This window comes from Berghia stephanieae, chromosome 8 (assembly GCF_034508935.2).
Source record: "Berghia stephanieae isolate SIO BIC M18660-M18661 chromosome 8, UCSD_Bste_1.3, whole genome shotgun sequence".
NCBI lineage: Eukaryota > Metazoa > Mollusca > Gastropoda > Nudibranchia > Aeolidiidae > Berghia > Berghia stephanieae.
Genome location: NC_088367.1, coordinates 18,855,495 through 18,877,755, shown reverse-complemented (window position 1 = coordinate 18,877,755; position 22,261 = coordinate 18,855,495). Strand labels below are relative to the sequence as shown.

The 22,261-nt window shown below is 35.0% G+C and overlaps 1 protein-coding gene across 4 annotated transcripts; it reads left to right on the top strand.

Annotated features, from left to right (window-relative positions):
* Positions 1 to 158: 158 nt before the first annotated feature.
* On the top strand, positions 159 to 17,749 carry LOC144978305 (V-type proton ATPase subunit C 1-A-like). 4 transcript variants are annotated; one of them, XM_078924163.1, is made up of 13 exons: positions 159 to 225; positions 4,115 to 4,254; positions 6,434 to 6,501; positions 6,717 to 6,805; positions 7,063 to 7,157; positions 8,035 to 8,126; positions 9,275 to 9,373; positions 10,209 to 10,277; positions 10,905 to 10,997; positions 11,811 to 11,904; positions 12,646 to 12,743; positions 13,107 to 13,233; positions 14,100 to 17,749. In XM_078924163.1, the coding sequence occupies exons 2-13, from the start codon at positions 4,123 to 4,125 to the stop codon at positions 14,199 to 14,201; spliced, it is 1,158 nt and encodes a 385-aa protein (XP_078780289.1). In that variant the 5' UTR covers positions 159 to 225; positions 4,115 to 4,122; the 3' UTR covers positions 14,202 to 17,749. The 4 variants fall into 4 exon arrangements, with proteins under 4 accessions (XP_078780289.1, XP_078780290.1, XP_078780292.1 ...); XM_078924164.1 differs by having other exon boundaries at positions 184 to 647; positions 4,084 to 4,254; XM_078924166.1 differs by lacking the exon at positions 159 to 225 and adding an exon at positions 255 to 305.
* The last annotated feature ends 4,512 nt before the right edge of the window (positions 17,750 to 22,261 follow it).

Below are 22,261 nucleotides of genomic sequence, written 5' to 3'. Positions count from 1 at the left end.
GTCAATTAGATTTTTATTCTTTATTGAGACCTAAATATGTAAACAATATCACACAATGGTAAGCCAACTGCACAAAGTTAATATCTCTATGTGTTATGACTACTTAGTATTCGATGGTTTTGTTCTTCATTACGACAAAGGGAAATAAATCTAATATTTACCGGAGAAATATCAACTTCCGGTATCACGTGAAAAGAAAAAGAATAATAAAGATTTGCTTGATCTGTAAGTTTCCATGAGATCAGATTGATGAATTATGATGCGTTAATCAACTCGAACTATATGAATATACAACTCTTTTAGAGGTCAATTTTATTGTATAATCAAATCTAAATTTGTTACTGTTAAAAAGATCGAGAGAAAACGGTTTTAGGCATTTATTGGCTGCCTGTCTGTATTCTCACCCCCGGGATGAACATAGAAAGGCGATCGAGCTCTCACCCCCGGGATGAGAATAGAGGTAGTTGCCCCTTCTCGCTATTCTCACCCCTGTAACCAACAGGTAGGGAGGCGTTCGCTATTGCCCAATAGGGGTCCTGCCGCCGTCCCTTCTCGCTATTCTCACCCCTGTTAACCAACTCCAACAGGTAAGTTAAGGAGGGTAGCCTAGCCTAGCCGCCGTCCCTTCTCGCTAATCTCATCCCTGTGTAGGGTCAGCTTAGCACACCCCCCCCCTCCCCATCCTCTCGCTATTCTTATTCTTATCCCTGTTAACCAACAGGTAGGGAGGGTAGCCTAGCCTAGCCGCTGTCCCTTCTCGCTATTAATATTCTCATCCCTGTGTAGGGTCAGCTTAGCACCCGCCCCCCCGCCCCATCCTATCGCTATTCTCATCCCTGTTAACCAACAGGTAGGAAGGGTAGCCTAGCCCCCGTCCCTTCCCGCTATTCTCATCCCTATTAACCAACAGGTAGGGAGGGTAGCCTCGCCTAGCCGCCGTCCCGTCTCTCTATTCTCATCCCTGTGTAGGGTCAGCTTGGCAACCCCCCCCCCCCCCCTTCCTCACTACTCTCATCTGATCATCAAATCTCTCCTGGTACTGGATGTAAGGAGGGTTGAACATGGATGTCGTGCATTTAAAATGTTAACTGGCTGGCTTGAGATATGGGAATCATTGTTGGAAATCTGTCTACGGGATTCTCTCTCTCTCTCTCAGTCTCTCTCTCACTCTCTCTCTCTCTCTCTCTCTCTCCCTCCCTCTTTTAAGCGAAACGGATTCGCCCAATTTCTAAGAATTGGACTTTTCCTTTTATGGGCATATTATTATTTTGTGTTGACTTAGCTGTCTCAATTTCTCCCTACGTTAGGTATTTTAACTTGTTTTTATATTTTCTCGCTCTCTCCCTCCCCCTACCCCTAACTCTATTTCTCTACATCTTTTATATTGTTTGTATTTTTCTCGTCCACTCATTTTTTCATATCTCTCTCGCCCTCTCCCCATCCCCCATCTCTTTATCCCTGTCTTTCTCTATTTTAATTTGCTCGTATTTTCTTCTTCTCTTTCTCCTCCACTTTCTATTTCGTCTCTCCCCCCCCCCCCCCCCCCTTCTCTTTCTTTCTCTCCCCTGTCTCAATTTATATCTCTCTTTCTTACCACTCTGTCGTTAATTTTTCCAATATCAACAACCATATCTTTCAAATATTGATGCTATGCGTGTAATTTTAAAAAAAATCTCATAACATCTACCAGTCAGATATAATATATCACATGGGTGCAAGTATGCCGGCCGATTGGATTACCGAAAAAAACGTCGCCGGCTTTGCGATTTGGATTTGATGATTTTTTTTTTTTTTAATTGTGCAACTTGTGACAAGAAACTTAACAAATACTGCATTACAACCTTTGGATTAAACATACAACAATTGTGGACTACTATTATGAAGACTAGATAAATCTTGCAGGCTTTTTCAGATTATACAGTGGAACCTCCCGATTACGACACCTCCGAATAGCGACAACCTCCTGATAACGACATTGACCCGTGGTCCCGATTTTTTTTCTATTTAAGATCAGTAAAAAAACCCTCCAAATAACGACGCACTTTTTGATAAAACCTCCGAATAACGACATCATTTTGGCGATTTCGGCAGTTTTCGTAGATATCTGATACTAAAAATACAGAGTATGAGTACTCAAAGTTTATAAAAACGATTCCTGCTTGAACTGATGAGAACGCAGCTTTTGAAACCAATGAGAATGCAGCTTTTTTTTGACGAATCTTGGCTGATATGCATTAATAAAAACCAAGCTATAAATGTTAGTGTAAGCAAGTAAACACAAAATCTTGGTAACTGTGATAGTAGTTGTAGTAGTAGTAGTAGTGTTTTTGTGGGAGGAGGAGGAATTTTATCTAACTCGCAGCGTCCGAATTACCTGTTTTTGTTTGTTTTAAAGGGTTTTACAGCGCTTGTAACACATCTATGTCATATCAGCGCCAGTAAAAAGGAAGAAAATTGGATAGTTAAAAACATTCTAGATTTACAATTGAAATGACATAAGAAAAAGTAAGACAAAGGGGAATGGTTTAAATAGGGAACAGATGTAGATTCCAGGAGCACACTATCAGTGTACTCAGTTCAGATCACCTAAAAGTCTCATCCAGACACACGCACAAGAACCCTCTAAGAGGAATACACTACAATGTTTTGTTTGTTTTGTCAATGTTAATAAAAACTGGTCCCGCGGGCCTTACCACGCCCACTTTGTCCGCCATCTTGGAAACCTCTAAATAACGACACCTCCGGATAACGACATAAAAACTTGGTCCCGTGGCATGTCGTTATCGGGAGGTTCCACTGTATGTCTGGTCATAAGTCGATTTGCAGGCTTTTTGAGGTCCAGTTGCTTGCACCCATGTTATCAAGTTATCAAGGCACGAAACCTTGTATAATGTTAAATGTTGATTAACACAATTCGGTGAGACCTTATTATAAAAATGACAGCTAAAAACAATAACAAAGATCTGGGTGACGTCAATTTTGTTCCTTCTATACAAGAAATTTATCAAGATAACGCATATTTAACCATAGAAATAGACTTAGAATTGAAAAATCTACGAGATTGCCAAGTTTCATATGAAATAAAGTTTCTTCTTCTTATTATTATTTTTATTATTATTACTATTATTATTATTATTATTATTATTATTATTATTATTATCGTCGTCATCATCATTATTATTATTAGTAGTAGTAGTACCCTGGCTGTTGGTTAGGTAATAGTAATACGGGATGAGAATAGCGAGAAGGGGTGGCGGCTAGGCTAGGCTACCTACCCTCCCTACCTGTTGGTTAACAGGGGTGAGAATAGCGAGAAGTGGCGAGGACCTCTATTCTCATCCCGAGGGTGAGAGCTCGATCGATTTTTTATTCTCATCCCGGGGGTGAGAATAGTCACTTCGTTTATTATTATATTATTAGGATCGTCGCTAGCAGCATCACCACCAACTCAACCACTCAATCCACAAAATGAGTTGTCATTGTTGCTGTTACTGTTACTGTTCTCTCAATGACTCAATCTCCCGTCTCATTTACTTTGAAAATGACTGCTTTTAAATTAGTCTTTCAGTGGTTTAGGGTTTCTATCTTTTTAGACAGTGTTCCAAACCATCAGATTCAGATTGTAGCCGGAGTCAATTCAAATTCAAGTCCAAGCAACATGTTTCTTCAATTACAATTCACTCTAGGCTAGAAATAGAAGTTACCAGATTCAAATAGAGATAGAGACAGAGATCGGAGCTTGAGGGTAGGGCCATAGCTCAAATGAGAGTATCATCAAATTTTATTTTAATTCGAATTTGACCTAGGGTACAAATTAACCACTGTTACTGTTAATTATAAAGCTCCAATCCTAATAATAATAATAATAAAATGGACAATTACTTAATGGCCTTAATGGTTTTAGTTTTATAAATTATTAATTAAACTTATTATAAATTATACTTATTCACTGTTTACCGTTTGTTGCTTTACTTTTTACTATAACAAAGAAAATTGATAAATAATTTTACTCTTACCATCCCCAATTATATCATATTTGAATCTGAGAGAATTTTTTAAAAATTGTTTACTTTTTAAAAAAAGATTGTTCTCATCAATTTTTTTTTTTTTCAAGACTCAACAATGGAATACTGGATTATATCTGCCCCAGGGGAGAAAAGTCCCCCTAGCACTTTTGATCGTCTCAATCAAGCAACATGTGCTGGGAGTGATAAAATGTCTGAGAACTTTAAATTTGTGATTCCTGAATTGAAGGTGGGTATCCTATGTTTTTATGGCAATGTTGCCATTTGCATATTTTTTTTTTAAACTTATGCATGCATTCCTTTTTTTTTTTTTTTTTCAAAAGCCTATCTTTCTTAAAAGAAGAAACCCTTTCAAACAACTAATTTAGTCCTTTACCTCCTACACTTCAGTTTGGCCACACTTAGGTTTTTACTCCAAGGTGTATTTCTACTTCTACTCCCTTTTTTTCCAAATGACTGACTGAAACCCAGGACTTTCATCTATATCCAATAAGATCATTCTGTGGTTTCAGGCAGGTACTACACAACTCATAAGCATTAAAAAATGCAGAAGAGAAAGAAAAAAAGATAAAGTCAAAAATTACCTCTTGTTATTATTATGGAGCCCTATTGACTGAATTGGGATGCCATATGATCAAAATGGTTTTGATTTCAAGATGCAGTATACAATAGTGCAACCTCTCTATAACTATAATTATAATGACATTGTCGAGACCAGAAATGGAGGGGGGGGGGGGGAGCACAGAGAATTCAATGGAACAATGTGTGTAACCCATGAAATCATTAGCTGTATCAATATCAGAGACATGTTACTTAAGCAAGGCGAAAATCTTTGCTGGCACTGCACATGCATTTACTTGCCATGGTGATAAATTGTGATACCTTTGCATGTGAGCGAGCGCCGCAGCGGGCAACTGGATGGTGACCGCTTGGGCAACTCACAGTACCATCTAAGCTAGCTTTTTCCTCTATGTTTCAAGCCTGTGTTTGATTTTCTCCTGGAACTTGATTTTCATGGACAAGCTGCTATGGAGAATCCTGTACTTGGTGGCAAGGTTCTTCTTTGTCATCATCATGATATATAGAAGAAAAATCTTGACTTAGGCACCACATCCCTGTAGAGAGGATGTAATGATAAGTGAGCTGCACTTTAGTTTCTTTAGACCAAAGGGTTGCATGCAATTTTTAATGTCCTTACCAATTTACTTACTTATCCTCTTGGTGCTTGATTAGCACTTATGGCTGACACGGTGGAACGCCATTTTTCCCGGTCGGTCATTTTTTGTCATCTGTCCCCCAAGACCATCCACTAGCTTTCACATAAATATATATAAATGTCATGTATTATTATTATTATTATTATTATTATTATTATTATTATTATTATTATTATTATTATTATTATTATTACCACTGAGCAATGCTGTCCCAGTCCATGTCCCCTTCTCCTCTTTACTGGTTTAATTTGTGTGCATTTTGTCAGTTCTTCGTTTGACATTACTTTTGGCCAAAATATCCTCAGGATCCTTCTTAGGCATTTGTTTTGAAATGCATTTAGTTTGTTGGAGATGATGCCTGTCAGATTCCGTGATTCTGACCCATAGAGGAGAACAGATAGAACATTTGTTTAGAAGAGATGTAGCTTTGATTTGGTGGTGATTTTCCTTGATTTCCAGATTTTTCTGAGCATTCCCAATGCTCTTCTTTCTTTTGTTTGCTTGTCTATCTTTGATTTCATCTTCGGAATTCCCATTTTTACATAATCTAGGTAGGTGAAAGAAATGTTTCACATCCTTGATGTCTTTTACCAATTTACAATTATCCACAATTAGATGTCTGTGGAACAACAATGCTGTTTTGTTTTATGAGTATGAGTGGAAAACATGAGGTTAAGGAAGTACTTTTTTTATTTTAAATTTTTGCAACGGAACCACTAGATGAGCAGTTTTGTTGGGGCTTTTTCTAATTCAGCGGGACTATAGATAGAACGATGGTGACGTCACTCGGGTCTTTGTTATTGCTTTTTGCCATCCGCATTTATGAGTAATTCTCACCAAACTGTATTAACCAGACCATAAACGTTCAAGGTTACACATAGTTGTGTGTGTTGGTCCGTTATACTTCCAGATTGCAATGTTGTGAGCTTCTTGGCCAAGCGCATACTATCTATACCAAAGAGGAATAATGACATTTTAATTGAAATTATTTTTTTCAGTATAGCAATTTTAAAATTAATTGAATTTGAAATGCATCTTTAGATCAGATAATTTGTTTATATTAATATTAATAATTCCAAAATGTGATAACAGGAATGAATAATTGATTAGGACAAAATTTGTTCGATCTTGTTAATTTTCTGGAGTGTTCCATCACGTCTTTTTAATTTTTTTTTAAATTTTATTTTACAGGTCGGAACTTTGGATGTTTTGGTGGCATTGTCTGATGATTTAGCCAAATTGGACACTCTTACAGAATCGTGAGTGATTGTTATTATCTATAACAAAACTTCAGTGGGGGGGGGGGGGGGGGGTTGCTTGCTTACTTGTACAATGCATGCTTGGTTAGATCTATCTTAATAGCAGAAGCCTTGTTTTTATAACGTGTTGACTTTTCTGTAATGGACCAATTATTTTAAATTGATCTTATTTTATCTTACTTTTGATATACATGAATATGTTTGCTGTATTTCAGAGTTGTGAGAAAAGTTGCCTCCACACTAGAAGATGTCCTGGAAACATCTGCAAAAGGAAATCTATCAGACAATTTACGAGTGGGAGAATGTAAGTTGAAACCGAACTTTTGTATACTATATTTATATTATATATATATATTATATATATATATATATATATATATAATATATATATATATATTATATATATATATATATATTATATTATATATATATATATATATATATATATATATTGCAATGTGCCTGCTTCTACAGAGAAAATTAGCTCTCTATTTCATAAGTAGGAATTTTGTAATCTCATTAATATTATATTTAATTTTTTTAATGTTACGACTCTTTCAGATCCAGCCAACGTGTATCTCCAGAAATTTGTTTGGAGCACATCTAGGTATCCACCCAAACAGTCTCCACGGAATATTGCAGATATGATAGCAAAGGTATGTCAAACTCTTTGTGAAGTTTCATTAATATAAATATGTTGCAAAACTTTTTATTTTTATTTTTAAAATCTCAAGTTAAGACTTGCTTTGGCCTGTTTGCTAAGAAAAAGAGATTCTAAAGACAAATGTCATGACTTTCAAAATTGAAATGCAAAATCATAAAGAGTATATTCAGGGTTGTCCATGGTAGTAGTGGTATGAACAAGACCAAGAGCTCAAACAACCATGGATGAGGGACCTTGATGTAGAACTCACTGTTTTAATCACATGGCAGCTTGATAATCTTGAAGGTGCGTCTTGGGAATCAGCTCAGATTTTTATTCCTCATGATTACATCATCATCAGCTTAGTTCTCGTCTTCGTCAGCTCATTATAACAGCCAATCAGCCATTAGTTGATGTGTTTACTTAATCATAGTTAGGTCTCAGATTCAATTCAGACCCGTAATAATGTGATAATGTGGTGCTGGTGGTTGTAGCTGTGGTTGTAGTGATGATGATGTGGTTGTGGTAGTGTTTGTTCAGATGATGTGGCAGTATTGGATGTAGTGGTGGTAGTGATGATAATGTGGTGCTGGTGGTGGTGGTTGTAGTAATAGTGTCAGATGGTCGTAAACTGAGTCAAATTCACAATAAAAATGAAGAGCATGTAAGTTTTAAAAAAGTGAGCAAAAAACAAAAAGAAATAACCTGAAAAAGAGACAAACATACAAAATGGTGTGTGGTAATTCTAGTTAAAGTTAAAGATAATTCTTTCATGATAAAATTATAATTTTATGTTAGAGGATACTAAATGAGATAAGAAGTGATAATGTTTTTACCTGATTTTGCAAGAAGGATAGTACACTTATTCGCTTATATTTTTCTATTCCCAGGAAATGGCCCATGTAGAAAGTGAATTGAAAGCCCGTTATAATAGCTACAATAGCTTGAAGGGGAATCTACAACAATTGGAACGCAAATCTGCGTATGGTTCTTTATTTCAATAAATTTATATATTGTAGTCCTTCAGAGCCATAGGGTTCATTAAACCTGTTTGATAGTATAATAGAATATGGTAACGTTAGATTTAACAGAAATAACTCCCTGTCATTTCTGTGTAGCCTGAGGGTTCCTTATCTTAACCTTAAATCTCTCAGCATCAGGATGTGCATAAGGCCTGGACATTTTTTCCCCATTTCATCTGGTTTTATTCCTGTCCTTTTCCACCACTGAGGGGTCAGAAGGGTCACTTATAAACTGTATTTGTGTTTTTCTCTCAGCTTTTTTGCCTACTTCCTCTATGCGATTTAAACTAAGTGAGGGACAAAACAGAACAAACTTCATTTTTTAAAAAATCATGCTAACTACTGTCATATCCGTTTTTGATTTGGAATAATTGAGATGGGGGATTTTTTTTTTTTGTTGTTCTTTGTCTGTATTCTTTAATCCTAAAATTACTGATACTGGATTGAAACAGGTTAGCTTTCAGATATTTTTCTTAAATTTTGTCCTCCTTTTTTCATTACATTCAACTACATATTATTACAGTTGCTGTGGCGACAATTATCTAATGTCTACACATTTATATGTGTATGTTATTTATACTGATACATTTAAGATACCAAAAATAGAGATTACAGAATTTCAATTAAGGCGAATTGATTGTCTCGTCAAAACAAACAACCAAGAATTGCATCATTACTTGTGCTCTTATTGATTATCAGTTGTTTTCAGAGATGGTCCAATGGGAAATGTCTACCAAATTAATTAAAAGTGAAATAAGTCCTAAGTTGCAGAGTCAAAGTTTCTGTTAATTAAAAAACCTACATTTATGTCCTCCAAAGAGTGACATTCTTTTTGTTTTTTTATATATTTGGGGAGAGGGGGAGGGGTTAAATAAAGTCTGAAGTGCTAAAATTATTCCAATTAATCAACATGCATTCCTATTTACCTGTAGAAATGATATCATTTACTACGATGATGGAAATTAATGACTCTTCCTTTTAAGCAACATTCCAGTTACTGTATTTTATTACCAGAAGACATTTGGGGGTTGAACTTTAATACTCTTCAAATATATTCAGTTATCATTTTATATATTTAGCTAATTTCGTTTGCACATTTGTCTTTCAGAGGAAGTCTTCTCACCCGAAACATTGCAGACTTGGTAAAGAAAGAAGACTTTGTTCTCGACTCAGAGTATCTCATCACACTGGTGGTCATTGTGCCCAAGTATGGTTCTTTTTGAGTTGTGTATCTTCATCATCTTCATGCCCTTTCTTCTCTCTCTCTTTTTAACCTCTCCAAGGCAGGGGTTTGACTTAACTCTTATAAGACATATCTCACTGTTTTCATCAAGAAACCAGAGTCTTATCAATTAATGACAACAATTAGGTCTGCTCTTGTTACTCAAGAAATAATTGTAAAATTTATTATTAGTAAAATGATGAAATTATCTGTTATAAAATTATTAACAGATGAAATAAGTCATACATGTCATTTCTTTTTTTTTTTGTTTTTTCTTTTTTTTTTCTTTTTTGTTTTTTTTTTTGAGAATTGAAAAGTTGTGTTACCAAACCCTTACCATTACCAAACAAGGTAGAAAGAAATATGCAGTAGAAGATCATCTCAAAATTCAGTCTTCCTCCACCAGTTGTGGAAAGCTGAATCTTTATTTTGTTTTATAATAATCTTTGTCTGGTATTGCATTATACAAACTTCCAATTTAAAAAAAAATTTGTATCAGTGCCCTTTCCCCAAAATGTCACTTTCCATTTTTTCGTAGAGACTAATAATTTCAATGTATGCGATTTTATTTTTTTTAATCCTTTGGTTTTTGGACAAGAAAAATACCCCAGAATGTTGGTTAAATGCACCCAGTCGATCTGTAAGCTCATAGAGTCAAACTTTTATGTCACTTTGACTTTTACATGACATAATAAAATGGAAAAATGCAATTATTTTATTATCATGATGTCATGGTTTTTCTCTTCATTTCTTTCTTCTTTAAAAAATATTAATCTTTAACATTTGTTTGTGTGTTTTTTTTTGGTCTTTTCTTATTCAGACTCAATGCTGATGACTGGTGGAAATCCTATGAAACTTTGTCAGAAAAAGTTGTACCGAGGTCTTCCAGGTAATCTTTTCACTATTTTATATAGGTTTTTTTTTTTTTTAATCACATCCCCGCTCAACCACACATACCTAATACCCAGAGAAATAAATTCAACCAGCATCAGGACCCAATTGCCTGTTACATTCTAAATCCCTGGCCCAGGGCTACGTCAATGTAGTCTCTGCTCTGTTATAATCAGAATTATTATAACAACTTTGACATCACCATTCAATCATATGTTTCGAAAACCACCAGAAAAAAATTCTAAATCATCATCATCGTCATTACCACCAACAGAACCCACATTCACCATCATTATCACCTCTTCATTCATACCCCTCATATTTGTCCAAGAATTTTCCCCTAATTTTATTTTTAAGACATTGGCAATTCTGCATTCATTTATTTATATTTTCCTTTAGGAAAGTATCATATATTTTTTCTTTGTCTTTTGGATAAGCACTTTGACAGTAATTCTCAGTCTGAGTGAGTAAATGATGAACTTACCACGAGGAAAGGTCAGAAATATAATCTCAACTTCATCCGAAACTGATCTCGGTTGCTTTGCATGTAAAGGCAGTGGTCTACCAACTGAGCTATCGGGTCCCCAAATGATTTATGGTTTATCCTTATCTCATTTCAATACAGAGTTGTCTTTGAGGATAATGAGCACATGCTGGTGACAGTCACTTTATTCAGACTAGTGGTGGACACATTCAAGACAAAATGCAGGGAGAACAAGTAAGATATTATTTTTGTATTATTCTGTACAAACACAAATATATATTTCATTCAATAAAACTTGTAAAAATGCAAAATTTTGTGGCAGAGCATGTAATTTCAGGACGATTTTTAGGAAATAAAATTTTCTTTTTTTTAAACTCCCAAAGGGAAATATTTTTTAATACTGACATTGCATTTTTATGTAGGACTCAATGTTTAGAACGAGGAAACCTATTTAGTGTGCTTTGCAGCATCCCTAATGAGATAGAGCGAATCTCCATATAATTTTAATTGACATTAACATGAAACTTTGTTTTTACGATTGATTTCCTTATACTTTTCAGTGTTTGTGTATATCGAGATAACAAATTCGACATTTTACTGTTGTGCTGGCCATGTCGATCCATACTACACTCTACAGATTTTTAAGAATTGTAAAACTAAAAAACTAAATTAAACTAAAACTAAAATTCCCTTCATTCATTCCATGAGGGAAATTTGTCTTTAGGGTCTATTCCAAGGGAAGACTGGAAAAATCAGGCACCAGGTGCAGTGCAGCGCTGCAAACTGACCTAGGGCAAGGTAACTTGCTCACCTAGGGCAAGGTAACTTGCCCAAGGCCATACAGCGTAGCGGGTATTCAAACTCTGTACCTTTCAGGTATGAAGCAGATCATATTGCTGAGCCACGCTGCCCTAGTTTGGAGATCAATTTGCTAACAACCATTGGTTTGATTGAAAATGGGAAAAAGATATTTTTGCAGTTTGTATATTTGGGCCATTATTTTTATCGTTTTGAATGAAAAGTATTCATTTATTTGTTTGTTGATAGGTTTATGGTGCGTGACTTTGCATACAGTGAAGAGGAAATTGCGGCTGGCAGAAATGAATTGGACAAACTGACTGCTGACAAGAAGAAACAGTTTGTAAGTAATAATAATAATAATAATAATAATAAATCTTTATTGTCCTAAAAAAAAAGTGGCAATTTGTCATTTGGTTACACATTTATAACAATACAATATTGACATAGACACAGTCACACAGATGCACACTAGTAACATCGGAATCATCCAAAGTAAAGGTTTATAATGACAGTCATGGGCATTTGTTTCTTGTTTTTTTGGTTACATTAAGATTCTATATTGGAGCCTCCTGGGAAAGGGTACAAGAGAGAGGTCATTGAGTTTTTACTACAAAGGAGGAAACTTGTGGGCATGAGGAGACTAGTGCCAACAAGAGAGAGGGGGGGGGGGGGGTTTTTATCAGTGACTTTTACCCTGACACAGGATTAGAAAGACTCTGATGATAATATAATAATAATAATAATATATACTTTATTCATCCATAAAAATGGAAATTCGTTTACAGACGTAGCATGCATAAAAATGTATAAACACAAAGTTGAGAATTGATGGCGACAATGTATACATATATATATGCAAATGCACAAAAATGTAAAAATATACAACCAAGAACCAATAGCAATACTTGATGACTCTGTTGATGATTTCATGAGTATGGAATGCAATATTTAACCATAAGTAATACATTTGTAAAATTCTCATTCTTTGATTATATTATACTAGACCATGAGTATGAGAATTTTTGTATGGCTTCAAATAGTTGTTAATTTTTGTTAATCACAACTAACATCGCTTTCCCAGGGTCCTTTGGTGAAATGGCTAAAAATCAACTTTGGAGAGGTGTTTGTTTCCTGGATCCACGTCAAGGCATTGAGGGTGTTTGTGGAATCTGTACTCAGGTTTGTGAATGAAATAGTGGTTAACTCACGAAATATTGAAGGCTTTTCCATAGAAAAGAAATATAAAGGTCCTTCTTGAGAATATCCTGGTTTCTATAGTGTTATATTACAGCAAAATTGCTTGATACCATTTTGATAAGATATTAATCTGTCAGAAAATACTTTCCACCAAATTTAAGTCTCATGTTATTGTTTGTCTTAAGTCAAGTTGCCAAGTTGAAAATGAGAATACCTTCTTCCTCAAATTTCTTTGGAATCAAATAAAATCTTTTTTTCTCTCTAGACATATGTATATATATATGCCACTAAATATGGAACTGAAAAATCTTTTTGTAACCATTTTTAACGTTGTTTTATCTTCAGATATGGTCTTCCAGTCAATTTTCATGCTATGGTCGTCCACCCCCTCAAGAAAAATCAACGCAAACTCCGTGATACCCTAAATCAGTTGTATGGTCATTTGGACAGCACTGCTCTGTCAGGCCAAAAGGTAAGAATAAGTATCTTACCACACCTTTGATTAAAATCAATGCGAACTCAAAACAAAAATTGGAGTCCTTCAGTCATAAAGCCCAAGGAGCCGAAGTATATTCTATATTTATTGCTCTCTACCCTTTGAATTGAAAGCTTGTTTATTGCAAGTACTTTCCTCCATATCTAACAGAACCAGTTACTCAATCACTGCCGATTGGATAGAGGGGTAATGGAAAAAAAACCTCTACTTCAGCTGGGATTGATCCAGGTCCCTTAAGCAAATGGTTTTCTAGGTGTGCTATTGGGACCTTGAAGCAGAATCAAAACCTCAGCAATTTTATTTAATATGTACCTAATATAATGGTGAATGGTAAGATGATAAATGAATTCAACAATAATGAGTTGAATTCAATCTAAATTGGAACAGAACTGACCAATACTGATGTATATGTTAAAAATCCTAACAAATAGGAAATGGTGTGAATAAAATGGTTACCATACATCAATTGCATAATTTGATATTTTTGTTATATTGATATGACTCCTCTTCATTAAACATTCACATGGATCTTTGCAGAATTCTGTTCAGATTTATACATATTTGATTCGACTTGTGTTATAAATATAACATGATAACCATTTCATGGTACCAAGCCATAACGAAAAGATCAAAAATTGATGGCATATTGATGAAAATAAATCACTAGTCGGATAATAGCGTTTGAAAATTGTTATATTGATCTAAAACATGCAATAGCAAAAGTGCCTAAATTAAAGAAATGGCTTTTGTTTTTCTTTAGGACAATTGTGGCGTGATTTTTGCTTTTTCTTAGTAAACAATTTTATGTATATTTGCAATATTTTGATTTTTATAATCAATAGATAAGCAGCATGGAAATTCCCGGGTTGAATTTGAATGCAGCTGATTACTTCCCTTATGTCTACTACAAAGTGACGCTGGACATGTTGGACCCAACTAGATAGACATCTTCATCACTACCATTATCACCATCTTCTTCCATCGCTCAGCACTACCTTGGGAAGCCATCCATCACCTTTATAGTATGAAATGTGTGGTTCGATTTGAATATGTGCTCATTAGTTTGTGTTGAGAAAAATTCTTTGATAGCAGGGTGTACAATATTGTTTTGTCGTTGAGAGTTGTTATTTTAACTTTTACAACTTTGTTGTATGTAACCATTGGTTGTCTATTTACAGAAGAATTATAAGATTTTGTAAGTTTACCCTCATTCCAATAAGTCAAATTTTAATTTACTAATTTTTAAACAAGTCAAGATTATGGAGAAAGAAGAAGAAAAAAAAAATTACGTGATTTTAATTCTCAAAGATTTTGTTAGTAGGTTGATAGTTTTTAACATTGATTCAATGTTATTGTGTTTTGACTTATATGAGATTTGTGGTCTTGAGATAGGATTGGTATCTGAGAAAGTCTGCATGTAAACAATAATAATTTGTTCAGTTGTTTCATCTTGGTGAAATTGATGCTATAAAAAAAAAAGTTGCTTCAGGTGATGCTGCATTCATTATTCGTACATCTCATGCTTATCATAACTGTAATGTGAATGTTGTCTGTAGAATATTTTAGATCATCAACTCGTATATATTTAGATTACCTGGGTGTGTTAAATATTACCATTCACTCCTCATTGATATTTAGATTAATAATAATATATTTAAGTTGAATGGTGGCAGATGTATGTAGAGAAATTTTGGATGATATCAGTAAATTTTGCCGACAGCTTGTAAGCGTTTTGTTTCATTAGGTATGTCTTTTTTTATATCCATAATGATCAGAATCCAGTGTGATTTATGTGAAAGCTGTGGATGAGATGTGTCTCTATTTTGTTTTGTTTTTTTTGTTTGTTTGTTTTTTTTTTCGTTTTTTGGTTTATTTATTTATTTTGTCTTTTTTCATTTTTGTAAATATAGATAATGAAAGGTGTAATAGATAATGGATGAGTGAAATGTGAACTGAGGAATTCTGGTGCATACTGACAAAATGCTTTCTTTTCATTTTGGCCAAGAAACTTTTATTTTATACATGGATGGATTAAGATATCCACATCCCCCCTCCCCATCCACTCCTTTCCGACTTGTCAAAAGTTTCAAACCCATGACTTCTTTTAAGTCTCGGGTTTAAGAATTTTTGACGGGTGTGGGAATATCTTAAATCTACCGATAGGTGAAGTAGAAGTTTTTGGCTAAAACTAAAAGAAGTATAAGGTATTTTGTCAGTGTGTGGCAGAACTGCTTGTATCTAGTCGGTCCCATTTTTCTTTCATTTGGTAATATCGATATATATTATTTAAGCATTCCACCATTGGCATCGTCATTCATTCATTCATTCATTCATTATAACCAGAGGTATTTTATGATCGTTATCATCATTATTTAGACAGTTTAAACAATTGTATACTTTTATATGTTTGATGATTTGCTAAGTGTGTGCATGGAAAATTTCTTAATACAGGCTGTGAATTTGTGTGTCCTGTGTTAGTTTGTATCAACAGATTTCAACCTAAACCTGAAAGGGTTTTTCAGCAGAATAATTTTTTGTGACAGATTAAAAATTATTCAGCTTTTGTTTTAGATATTTTTGATAAGTTAGTAGTAATGTAGACACAAATTAACGATGAAGATAAAGATTTTTAGAGTTATTTTGTTGGGATTTTTTTATTCTGTTTGATTTTTTTTTTTTTTAATGGGAGGTGGAATAGGGAGAGGGTAGGGGGTTCAGTTATTTTCCAGGTTAATTTCAGAATATCTTGATTTTTTTTTTTTTTTTTTTTTGAAAAGATAATACATTTATGCATCAGGGTGGGGTCTTTGACTTCCCATGGTGGGCAGAAAGTCACACTGTGTCTTCTATCCCCTATATCCATTTTCTGGGTTGTTTTCTGTTTTTGTCTTGGAATGCGATTACTTAGTTTTGTCCTAGCCCTGGCCTTTGACTGGGAGGGAAACAATTGTATAGTTATAGTTTTGGGAGATGATATTTTTTTTTCCTTGTAAATAATCTCTCTGTTCAGTATTGTTATATTTTTATGTTTTTAAATATATATAAAATGGTTTGTAAACTTTTGAATGTATTCCTGTTAATGGGGACCTGTGGTTGTATCTGGATGAGACTTTAAGGTGATCTCAAACTAAGTACACTGATTGTGTGCTCTTGGAATCTACATTTGTTCCCCTATTTGAACCCTTCCCGTCTTACTTTTTCTCGTGTGCTTTTAATTGTAAATCTATAAATTTTTTAACTATCCCATTTTCTTCCTTTTTACTTGGGCTGAAATGATCTAAATGTGTCGCAAGCATAGTAAGACCCCTTAAAAACAAATTTAACAAACAAAATAGTTATGCATAATAATTCTTTTGTGTTGCAAGGTTTCAGCCAACCAAAGATTATTTATATTGCAAGAGTTCATTTCATTGTCATTATCATTATTATTGATTATTATTATTTTTATTATTATTATTATCGTCTTCCTTTTTTATTTTTACTCTTAATCTTGAAAACATGTTTCACATTTAGTATAGCTTTAATAGATCTCGTTTGTATTCAGAATGAATTATTTTATCATAAAATTACTGATATGCTACATTCGACTTAGTATTTATTGTTTGAAAGAATGATGCATTTGTAAAGTGAATGGTTTTAAATACATGACTTAAAATCTCATAATATATTGTATGTTCATAACCAGAAATAGTATTGCCCTTTCTATATTAGATAATACGATTATATTATTGTCGCTATTAGCAAGGTTGCCAATTTACCGTATATTTACGGAATTCAGTATGTGTTAAACCCTCAGTATATTTTCCAATCACCTGCTAAACGGGAAAAAAAGTTAGCACATAATGTCTTTTCACTGGAGTTCAGCACTCAAAAAGGGCTCAGTCCATGTGATTGTGTAAAAGTTCTGTAAACGTTTGCCTCCTGAATTGGCAACTCTGTATTAGTATGACTAAAGATCTTACAGTCAGCTATGGTACTTGTTTTCCTCCTAACAATTGCCATTGACCGTATAAGCGAGCGTATGTATATCGTATAATTTATTAGTTACAATCAAAATATACCATTATGTTTTTAAAACAAAATTCTTGTTATTTTTATCACTATTTATTTTCTACAATGTTCCATTAAATCTTCACCACACAAATAATGAGGGAGAGGAGTTCGTGAAAAGATGAAATTATCTTACAGAGACAAAGTGAAAAAAAAACAACCCAGGTTTCTCCCAGTCATATTAATATAAAACTGGCAAATCTTTATTATCCCAAATTGTAAAATTTCACATTTTGATACTTACTCTATCGATAAATTTGATGTTATTTTTTAATTAATTGTCAGACCTCTTTTCAGTGTCATTTGGATTAAAATTGAAATTAATTACTGCTAACTGTATATTGTTTCATATCGGTATCTTCAATTGAAAACCATGATCTAAATAAAAAGTGTGTATGTCATTTGTATTATAGTTTTAAAATATAAAAGAACTGTGTACAAACGATGTGTTTTGTTATATTTGATTAATTTGATTTCTTCCCTGTCCTGAAAGTTGGAAGGGGGGGGGGGGACGTCAGATTTACCACCACTACTACAACCACCCACCCAGAGAGAGAGAGAGAGAGAAAAAGAGAGAATGGAGGGTAACCTTATAGCTCTGGTTTGGTGGGGGAATGTTGGACCCTGGGACTGGGACTGTGGCTCCTTTGACTTTCCCATTGGACCGGGAGGTCACCAGGATGGTTCGGGTCGTGAGGTCTACTGATAGGATCTTCTTTGCAGTGACAGTCATCCACAACCCACCCCCCTCTCTCTCTCTCTCTCTCTCTCTCTCTCTCTCTCTCTCTCTCTCTCTCTCTCTCTCTCTCTCTCCTCTCTCTCTCTCTCTCTACTCCTCTCTCTCTCTCTCTCTCTCTCTCTCTCTCTCTCTCTCTCTCTCTCTCTCTCTCTCTCTCTCCTCTCTCTCTCTCCTCTCTTCTCTCCTCTCTCTCTCTCTGTGGGTGGGGATCCTGACCTCCCCCATAGCGGGCAGGGGGGTACATGCTGTGTCTTCTATCCCGTTATATCTGTTTTCCAACATGCTTTCTGTCTTTGTCTTGGAATGAGATTACTTGGTTTTGTCCTGGCCCTGGCTGGGAGGGAAACAGTCAAATAGTTAGTTTTGGGAGATTATATTTTTTTACTTGTAAATCATCTATCTGTTATGCACTATTATGTTTTGTTTATGTATTATGATTTGTAAACATTTGAGTTTATTCCTCTTGGTGGGGACCTGTGCTTGTGTCTGGATGAGACTTTTAGATGATCTCAAACTAAGTACAATACCGAGGCTAGCATCGTCACCTTACCGTCTACGGTCGCGTTCAACATCTTTTAGGAGTTTTATTCTTATGATCTTTGTGAGAAAATACAAGCAAGGCTGTGCAAAAGCTTACTTTGAAAAGAAAAACTATGGAAATAATTAGTCTTTAACAATTTTTCTGAGAGAATAGAGACAAATGATCCAAAATGAAATGAGAAGTTTGCTCCAAAAGAATGCAGGAATAAATTCTCAAGGTGTCCAAAAAAAGGGTGGGCAAAGTCATTAGTCTCGTTAATCTTTGGTCCCAATGAAAAGAGCTCTGAATTTTATTATGTAAATTTGCTTTTTTTTACCTCTTAACATTGCTTATCCCTATATTTTTCCCTAGACTCCTTTTTTTTTTTTTTTTTTGGAAGAAGCATCCTATTTTTTTTTCACTATGGGTTGGCAGGTATGGAGATGGTTGTCGAATTCTACAGTTGTACCGTAAACCCGATTATCCGCCAGACAGACCACTTCGTCGAAAGCGTTAACGAAAAACTAAGAGGGCCCATACACGCTCATTTTTCAACCAGGGACGATGATGATGTTGTTGTTGATGCCGATTTTTCGATGACTACGATGTTACTAGTGTACATCTGTGTGAGTGTGTCTATGTCAATATTGTATTTTTTTTTAATGTGTAACCAAATGACAAATTGCCACTTTTTTTTAGGACAATAAAGATTTATTATTATTATTATTATTATTATTATTATTATTATTATTATTATTATTATTATTATTATTATTATTATTATTATTATTATTATTATTATTATTATTATTATCATTATTATTATTATTATTATTATTACTATTATTATTATTATTATTATTATTATTATTATAATCTAGGGACAGGCACGACTGAAGCAAATCGTTGTGAAAACGGAATGTGTATGGCCAAATACCTGAGCGACGAGCGGAGGGACGGCCTTGCTTAAGGGCCCCATAGACGTTGAGTTATGTACCCGTGATGCGCTCGTCTGGGTCGCTGTGACCCGATCCCTGCGTCAGTTGCAGATAATTTTTGCCCACACACGGTGAGATATTTTTCGAGGCGATCGGCGATCGGGGGCTTGGCAGTATAAAAAAGTGAACAATTTTTTTTTTCGGATTTTCGCTGTTTTGACGTCAGATTCGTGATCAGCGGCAAATTTACAATAGATTTGATACCAAGAACTATGTCTTTACTCCAAAAATTGATGAAATTAGAAATAAATTTTAATTAATAGTGAGGCTATGTGGCCGACAGAACAGTGCCCCTCCCTGTTCTGTGATGGAGCCTATTGGTATGACTCTCGCTTTCGTATCGGAACGTCCAGGTTTCGAGACCCGCTCTGAGTGGCGCAGAATTGAGTCCTTGGAAAAAGCGCTTTACTCACATTCTCTCACCGTACTCAGGTGTAAAATGAGTACATGGCCGTTCGTTGTCTTTGTCGGAATTTTTTTTTTTGTAATATCGCCTAACAGGCATCATGTCAGGTCTCGCCCTTCATGTTTAGTATTGCTGTTGGCTTGGGGCCCCTTGCAAAGTGCTTTGAGCACGTCTAGTGGATATTGCACCAAATAAATGCTGTGTTATTTTTAATTTTTTTTTAAATAATATTTTTATAAATTTTGAGTGAGGAAGAGGTAGATGAACAAATGGTTTCGTTCTTGATCACCGTAGTTTTTTTTTTCCTCTTCAACCGTTGACGCGACATCACGGTCGATGACAAAATGCCTTGACTACGAGATGATAGGGGTGGGTATAGGATAGGATAGGCTGTAACCTTGAATTATAGTCTACAAAAAAAAATATATTTAAAAAAAAGAAAGATAAAGAGGTGGGTGTGTGAAAGGGGGGGGGGGGGGGGAAGGGGCTGTGCGGGTAGTCCCGAGGAGTGCCCGCTTAACCTGTCACGGGAGCACTGTCGTTTTGTTTTATAAATAATCATAATAATAATAATAATAATAATAATAATAATAATAATAATAATAATAATAATAATAATAATAATAATAATAATAATGATGATGATGATGATGATAAATAATAAATATTTATTGTCGACAAAATGGAATAATTTCCGTGGTTAACGTTGCTGTTAAAATTCAATCTGATTGCAAATGTAATGATGTTATGCGTATTGGAAAAATACTCACGACATCTCCATCGGGCTGGGTTGGGATCCTGACCTCCCATAGTGAGCAGGGGGATACATGCTGTGTCTTCTATCCCCCCATACCCGTTTCCCAATTGTTTCCCGTCATTGTCTTGGAATGAGATTACTTAGTTTTGTCCTGACCCTTGCCGGAGTTCCTTGGCTGGGAGGGAAACAGTCGAATGTATAGTTATAGTTTTGGGAAATTATTTTTTTTTCCTTGTAAGTCATCTCTCTGTTATGCATTGTATTATGTTTAGTTTACAAATTATATTATATGATGTGTAAACATTTGAGTGTATTCCTCTTAGTTGGGACCTGTGCTTGTGTCTGGATGAAACTTTTAGATGATCTCAAACTAAGTACTTTGACGGTGTGCTCTTGGAATCTACATCTGTTCCCTATTTGAACCAATTCCCCTTTGTCTCACCTTTTCTTTTGTGCTTTAATTGTAATTCTAGAACTTTTTACTATCCCATTTTCTTCCTTTTTACTGGCGCTGATTTGACCTTAATGTGTTGCAAGCGCCGCAAAACCCTTAAAAACAAACAAAACATATTCATCGGGGTATAACATACTAACAAACAAAGCTGTGTAACATCGAACGTTTATAGTCTGATTTATATAATTTAGTGATAAGTAGATTATGAAAATGGCTGTCTAAAAGCAATTACAACGTGTTGAGTGACGTCAATTTGGTTCCTTCTATACATATCTAAGAACTTTACTCACTCCATCCGCTCTCTCCTCCTTCAATACATATGTATCTATTCTCTCTCATCACTTTCTTGTGCCGCCATGCATGTGGTCTTGTGGTATGACACGGATCGGAAGGTATTGGGTTTGAGTCCCACTCTGAGCGGCGCATAAGAGTCATTGGAATAGGCTCATTACTCGCATTCTCTCATCTGTTTCACGTGTAAAATGATTACCTCGCTGTTTACAGCGTCGTCTCTGTCGGAAAACAATTGTAATATCGCCTACCAAGGGTCATGTCTCCTCTAACATGCTTTGCTGTCGGCCAAGGATCCTTACAAAGTGATTAGAGCACCTTTAGTGAATATAGCGCAAATTGTTTTTGTTTTGTTTTTTTTTTGTTTGTTTTTTTTTTGTTCTTTGTGTATACAGCACCTCTCTCTCTCTCTCTCTCTCTCTCTCTCTCCCTCTCTCTCTCTCTCTCTCTCTCTCTCTCTCTCTCTCTCTCTGGGTGGGGTTCCTGATCTCCCATAGTGGGCAGGGAGGTACTTACTGAGACTTCTATCCCACTTTATCTGTTTTCCAACTAGCTTTCTGTCTTTGTATTGGAATGAAATTACTTGGTTTTGTGCTGGCCCTGGCCGGATACCCTGGCTGGGAGGGAAACAGTCAAATGTATAGTTGGTTTTGGGAGATGATATTTTTTTCCTTGTAAATTATCTCTATGTTTTGTTTAAGTATTATATAGGATTTGTGAACATTTGAGTGTATTCCTCTTAGTGGGGACCTGTGCTTGTGTCTGGATAGGACTTTTAGGTAATCTCAA

What these genes read in the sequence shown, in the direction of transcription:
- LOC144978305 (XM_078924163.1), top strand. Translation starts at nt 4,123, where the DNA reads ATGGAATACTGGATTATATCTGCCCCAGGGGAGAAAAGTCCCCCTAGC. An exon ending in TTGGACACTCTTACAGAATC is followed by an intron (nt 6,502 to 6,716) that starts GTGAGTGATTGT and finishes GCTGTATTTCAG; the next exon opens with AGTTGTGAGAAAAGTTGCCT. An exon ending in GTTGTACCGAGGTCTTCCAG is followed by an intron (nt 10,278 to 10,904) that starts GTAATCTTTTCA and finishes ATTTCAATACAG; the next exon opens with AGTTGTCTTTGAGGATAATG.